Source organism: Carcharhinus amblyrhynchos, chromosome 33 (genome assembly GCF_965287045.1).
Source record: "Carcharhinus amblyrhynchos chromosome 33, sCarAmb.v2.hapA, whole genome shotgun sequence".
NCBI lineage: Eukaryota > Metazoa > Chordata > Chondrichthyes > Carcharhiniformes > Carcharhinidae > Carcharhinus > Carcharhinus amblyrhynchos.
The window spans coordinates 21,230,165-21,237,012 of NC_137356.1; the positions used below are offsets into that span (position 1 = coordinate 21,230,165).

The following is a 6,848-nucleotide window of genomic DNA, read 5'->3' on the forward strand; positions in this document are numbered from 1 at the left end:
GGATGAACAACAAGATTGTGAGGCATGGACAAGGTGGACAGTAAGAAGCTTTTTCCCTGGGTGCAAGAGTCACTTACGAGGAAGCAGAGGTTTAAGGTGCCGGGGCAAGGTTTAAAGGAGATATAAGAGGCAGATTTTTGACACAGATGGTGGTGGATGCCTGGAACCCATTGCTGGGGGATGGAATGGAAGCAGATACAACAGTGAGTTTTAAGGGGCGTCTTGAGAAATCCATGAATAGAATGGGAATAGAGGATATGATCTGCGGAAGGGGAGAGGGTTTGAGTTCAGTCGGGCAGCATGGTCGGTACAGGCTTGGAGGGCCAAAGGGCTGTTCCTGCCCTGTAAATTCTTTGTTCTTTGGTTGTTGTTATTTGTTGAACGCTTTCCCTTTCTGTCCGTCCAGTGTCTGCTTAGCTGCATTTTTGAAAATCTCAGAGGGTTCGAATTGAAATATTGAAAACATTGCGTTTGTTTATTCATTGTCAGTAATTTTAATCCCCAGAGAAACTCCTCTCTGTGGATTCCACTCCCACATAAATGTGAGGCTTCTTTCAATGTCCTTCCACAATGCCTCAGTAACCTCGAGTGCTGACTGGTTCAGTCTCTGCTGCCAAAGTCGAAACATGCTTCGGGAATTCTCAATAACCTTCCGTGTGCTACACACACTCTGTGAAGTGCAGAAGATATATTATCCCATCATCGCTGCTCTTGGCGTTCCCTGTAAGTGTCGCTGTTAACTCCATGCATCATGTTTAACTGTGGCATTTCTCCTCTGTACTTCCGGATTCCTTTCACTCTCTCAGCTCATTGAAGGTCCTGGTAAGTAACATATGCTGAATTAGTGCTGTTGATGGTGAAGAAAGATGAAGACAGAGATTTTGTGAGCTAAATCACAATTTGCCATGTTGAGTGTGTTCTATGTATCTGTCTCCATGTGTCACACTGGAACATATCTGCCTAATTCTGTTTGTTACACGATCACCTCCTCACTTTGCCAGATGTTTCATTCTTTTACTGAATTGGCGTGGGCATCTGTGTGTTCAGCATTTATTGCCCAATCGTTCTTGCTCTTGGGACAGTGCAGATGAAGCAGCTTTTGCTCTGCTGCTATATTTTGTGATATCGGAACGCCAGCAATTCCAGACTCCACGGACTTTTACTCAGAAACCATGAAGGAACAGCAGTATATTCCCAAGTCAGGACACGGAATAAAATTCTGATGCTTGCTGTACCAGGACATAGCAAGCTTTCATAGTTTAACACATCATTTGGACACAATGCCTGATGTAAAACTGCATGTTGCTATTTGCTCAGTTATGTTTTCAAGACTTTATTTGCATTTCCAAGTCTTTATTCTGCACACATTTTCAGATGTAGAGCAGCAATGTGACAGAGTTGTGATAAATATGCAGACAAAGAGTTGAACATCAAATCCCTGCCGTGCAAAAGGAGACCACTGAATTTGCACGGATTTGCCGACACAGCTTTTACCCGGCCCCCTCCCTCTCCCCTTCACAACACTTAAGAAGCATTTAGAGGAACACTGCAAACACCATTGCATCCAACACAATGCAGGAAGTGCTGGGAAATGGGACTGGGCTTGTGCGTGCATCATCACACGGGGCACTGCATCTAGAAGTAGCACGTTTCACCTCCACGTTTCTGAGTTAGTCTGAAAGTGTAGCGAAATACCCTATCATTTTTCACACAGTAATTGGATAAGTTGTCCATGGATGTTGCCTGATGTGGCTCTGTTGGCAAAGATGCTGAGATTTCTATGTTCCTCTTCCAATAATGCCAACTTTAATCTCCCCTGAACAATCTGCCTCGGCAAAGCTGTTCCCTGGACAAGCTCTGTCTCAATGGAGTGTGGGGAGGAGGAGAGTTTGATGCCCCAGCGCTGAACTGGACTGTGAACCCGTACTGTTTCCACATTTGTGCACTTTCTTCGAACAATCGGTGAGCAGTGATCACAGGAATATCCACGCCCCAAATCTCCCTCCCAGGCAACAGCAGCCTGATATCTATTACAGTGAAAGCCCAATTCTACACAGCTTTCAGTTCTTTCCAAGTTTGGGTGATTGCTGCTTTCACAAACAATAGCTTGTTATTTTCTACAAGATGGAGCAGCAATCCCCCATCTCAGGAATGACATTTCTTAACGTTTGCAGCAGATTCTGAAAGTCGTGCTGGTTTGGTGCGTTGGCCGTGCTAAATTCTCCCTCAGTGTCCCCGAACAGGTACAGAAGTGTGGCGACTCAGGGATTTTTCATAGTAACTTCATCGCAGTGTTAATGTAAGTGTATTTGTTACACTAATCAATGCATTTTAACTTTAAGAGCTTAGATTCTGTATCTATTCTGGATAGTTTGATCCTGTTTGGTTCTTTATTTCACAGTCCATTGCTGCTTTTCCAATGCCTGTCTCCAACAGGAGAAACTCTCACAAAGAAGACACTCTCAGTGTATGTAGTCATGAAAATTCTAATTTCAGACTGAAATCTCATTGAATACTGTTGCTTTTTCTTTTGCAAACTCCCTTCCAGTGAACTTCGTGACGATTGTGATCCTATCTCAAGGACGATGTGGTCTCTCGAAATGTGTCGCTCGATACCTGGTATCCATGGCAGTGGCAGATCTACTGGTTATTATAGTTGATGTGATACTCAGACAGATTCCCATTGCTCATGCCACACACTTCCTTTTTGTACGGAACATTAAATTATGTAATATACACGGCGTCCTGCTTTATGCAATAACTGACTGTTCAGTCTGGTACACAGTTGCTTTTACCTTTGATCGATTTGTGGCAATTTGTTGTCAGAAGTTGAAAGCAAAATATTGCACAGAGAGAACAGCGACCATAGTTGTGGGAAGCGTGACGGTGCTGTTCTTATTGAAAAATACTTTCTGGTATTTTATTTTGAGCAGTGAATATCTACTGTTTAACATTCCTTGGTTTTGTTACGTGTTAGAGACCTTTCTTCTTTCAAGGGTATGGGGAGCAGTAGAAACAATACATTATATTTTAACTCCGTTTGTTCCTTTCTTTCTGATCCTTCTGCTCAATGCGCTGACTGTTAGACACATTCTGGTGTCGAGCGGGGCCCGGAGGAGACTCCGGCTCCACAGCAGTGGGAAGAATCCCAGTGATCCTGAAATTGAGAAGCGAAGAAAATCCATCATTTTACTCTTTGTCATCTCGGGAAATTTTATCTTGCTCTGGGTGATGTTTCTGGTGAATTCTATATACTTGCGAATTATCACGTTGCAAAATAATGCATCAATTAGCATTTCGGATGTCCTCCAAGAAATCGGTTTTATGCTTCAGCTTTTGAGTTCTTGCACAAATACCTGCATTTATGCAGCAACTCAGAATAAATTCCGTAACGAATTAAAGTCTGTGCTGAAATATCCCATCACTCTGATCTTGAAATGTTGCTGGGGAAACAAATAGAAATTAAAACATGCCCAGCTGGCTCCGGGAATAGAAACAAAGAGCAAAACATCCCGTAATCGATTGCTATTTCGTTGTTAGCTTCAACAAATATGCCGCAATTTGACTTCATGTGAGAAACTTGATAAATCATTCTAACCTTTAATATGTTAATAAAATAAGATAAATAAACAACTTCCCAGCTGGATCAAATAATCTGCTTGTTCTTTCTCCTGTTGTATATTTTTTATTCATTTATGTGATGTGGGTGTTGCTGGCTGCAACCAGCATTTATTGTCCATCCCAAACTGCCCCCCATTTCAGGGCACATTTGAGAGTCACCCACACATCTGGACATCTGCTGTCTCATGTCGGCCAGACCGGGTAAAAATGTCAGATTACCATCCCTAAAGGTCATTAGTGAACCAAATAGGTTTTTCCAACAATTGGCAATCATTTCATGGTCATTGTTAGACTTTTAATTCTAGATTTTTATTGAAATCAAATTTCACCAGTGGCCGTGATGGGATTTGTACCTGGGACTCTGGGTTACAAATCTAGTGACGATACTACTGTGTCCCCATCTACCTCGGCATGTTTGTCTTAACGTGCCATGGAAAAGACGCAGAGATCTCAGGTAAAAACCATCCACGTGATAACTGAGCCACAATGAAGATTGGTGATTATTGCGTTCTGTAGATGCTATTTGTTCACCAGATGGACAACTCATCCAATGAATAGAGGGCAATCATTTCTTTGTGAATTAAGATTGACTTCATGGTATTGGAGATTGAAAAACAACTTTAAAACTTCACGCACACCCTGGGTGGGATTCTCCCAAACAGATTCTAAGAGCTGAATTTGTGTAAAAACTGCTTTTTTCAGCAGGAGTTTCAAAATGATGGTGGATGGGGGGGTCATGGGGTTGGGATGGGGGTCATTGGATGGTGGCAGAGAGAGAGAAACATTTAGTCCAATTATTCATCCCAGCTCCCCACCCCCTCCCAATAACCAGCGTTCCCATGAGTCTGGACGATGGCAACCCAACACCATCCTTGGTGTCAAGCGTCACCTCAATGGGTTGCCTACCAATAACAAACTGGTAGGCAGGGAGAGCATACCAGTGGGAGCACGGGGGTGCCCATTGTGGATCCTTAAGGCATAAACGTTGATGCTGGTACTGCACTGCCTTCCGGGTATGTGTTTGAGTTCAGTCGCACAGGCAGGGGCAGCCTCCTGACTATCACCAGCTGGGTTCCACGAGGTGGTGACCTTCCTATAAAGTGGCGACCAGAACTGCTCACAGTATTCTAGCTGTGGCCTCACCAAATCAAGACAACTCCAACATGACTTCCCAGCTTTTGTCATCTATCCCTGGAATGAGAAAAGCAAATGTCCCAAATGCCTTTTTCACCATCTTACTAACATGCCTTTGAGCTTTCAGAGATCTGTGGACAAACGCGCCAAGGTCCCTTTGTGCTTCAGGAACTTCCTAGTGTCACGTCGTTCACTGAATAATTCCTTAACAAATTACTCCTTCCAATGTGTATCGCCTCACACTTTTCAGGGTTAAATTCCATCTGCCTCTTATCCGCCCATTTGACCATCCTGTCTATATCTTGCTGTAGCTGAAGATACACAATCTCACTGTTAACCCCCCGGCCAATCTTTGTGTCATCGGCAAACTTACTCATCCTACCCCCCCCCCCGAGCACTGCTCTCTGTCTTTTAATTAAATGATAAATAATAGGGGACACAGCTCAGATCCCTGTCGTCACAACTGGACACTGGTTTCCAGTTACTAATAACACTAAAAAGTCTGACAACACCAGGTTTTAGTCCAACCGATTTATTTGATAGTAAACTCACAAGGTTTCGAGATGATTTCCTCTTCTTCAGGTGTATGGAGAGTTCTGGCCTCAGACAGAGCATATAAAGCACAGACAGTTTACAGATTACTGATTAGAATGCGAATCTTTACACCTAATCTGCTGTTCAAGTCTTGAAGTGGCCAACAATGTGAGTGGAAGGAGCACTGATCACAGGTTAAAGAGATGTGTACTGTCTCCAGACAGTACAGTAAGTGAGGTTTTGCAACCCAGGCAAGTCACGGGGGTTACTGATAGTGCGACATGAACCCAAGATCCCTGTTGAGACCGTCCTCACGTGTGCGGAACTTGGCTATCATTCTCTGCTCAGCAACTCTGTGCTGTCGTGTGTCGTGAAGTCCGCCTTGGAGAATGCTTACCCGAAGGTCAGGGGCTGAATGCTCGTGACCACTGAAGTGTTCGCCAACAGGTAGGGAACAGTTTTGCTTGGTGATTGTCGAGCGATGTTCATTCATCTGTTGTCGTAGCGTCTGCATGGTTTCCCCAGTGTACCACACTTCGGGACATCCTTTCTTGCAACGTATCAGGTAGACAATGTTGGTCGAGTTGCAAGAGTATTTACCGTGTACCTGGTGGATGGTGTTCTCACGTGTGATGATGGTATCCATGTCGATGATCCGGCATGTCTTGCAGAGGTTGCTGTGGCAGGGTTGTGTGGTATTGTTGTCACTGTTCTCCTGAAGGCTGGGTAGTTTGCTGCAAACAATGGTCTGTTTTTCCTTTTCTTATCCTCCTCGACTACTGAACCAATTTTGAATCCACTTTATTAAAGTTACACTATATCCCATCTGCATTTGATTTCTTTATAATTCTCCCATGTGGGACCTTGTCAAAGGCTTTGGGAAATCCATTTCAACTCCATCAACTGCTCTACACAACTGGTCACCTTCTCAACAAATACTATCAAATTCGTTAGGCATGATCTCCCTCTGAATGTTGGCCCAGTCAATGATGTCCACATCCCATGAATGAATAACATCAAACATTTGGGACTGATTATCGAGCTGCACCGTTTACTCTGAATTCAGTGTTGAGTTTTTTTGATTCCTCTGTGGGACATGGCCATCACTGGCTGCTCAGCATTTATTGCCCATCCCTAGTTACCCTTGAACTGAATGGCTTGTTAGGCCATTTCAGAGGGCAGTTGAGAGTCAACCACATGACTGTGGCTCTGGAGTCACATGTAGGCCAGGCCGGGAAAGGAAGGTAGATTTCCTCCCCTAAAGGAAATTTGTGACCTGGGTGGGTTTTCCGACAATTGACAATGGTTTCATGGTCATCAGTAGATTCTTCATTCCAGATATTTTTTAATGAGTTCAGATTCCACTATCTGCCGTGGTGGGATTCGAATCTGGATCCCCAGAACATTAGCTGAGTTTCTGGATTCATAGCATCATGTTAATATCACTGGGCCATTGCCTCCCCTGCCTCCACTATTTTGAGTGTCACAAGTAGGCTTACATTAACATTTGATAAGGTCCCCCATGCAAGACTTCTTGAGAAGATGAGAGGGCATGGGAT

At 43.9% G+C, this 6,848-nt stretch overlaps 1 protein-coding gene across 1 annotated transcript; it reads left to right on the forward strand.

Annotated features, from left to right (window-relative positions):
• The first annotated feature begins 626 nt into the window (after positions 1 to 626).
• Positions 627 to 3,459, forward strand: LOC145360938 (putative G-protein coupled receptor 139). The gene is made up of 2 exons (XM_080216444.1): positions 627 to 723; positions 2,549 to 3,459. Exons 1-2 carry the CDS (start codon positions 627 to 629, stop codon positions 3,457 to 3,459), a joined length of 1,008 nt encoding a protein of 335 aa, XP_080072570.1.
• The last annotated feature ends 3,389 nt before the right edge of the window (positions 3,460 to 6,848 follow it).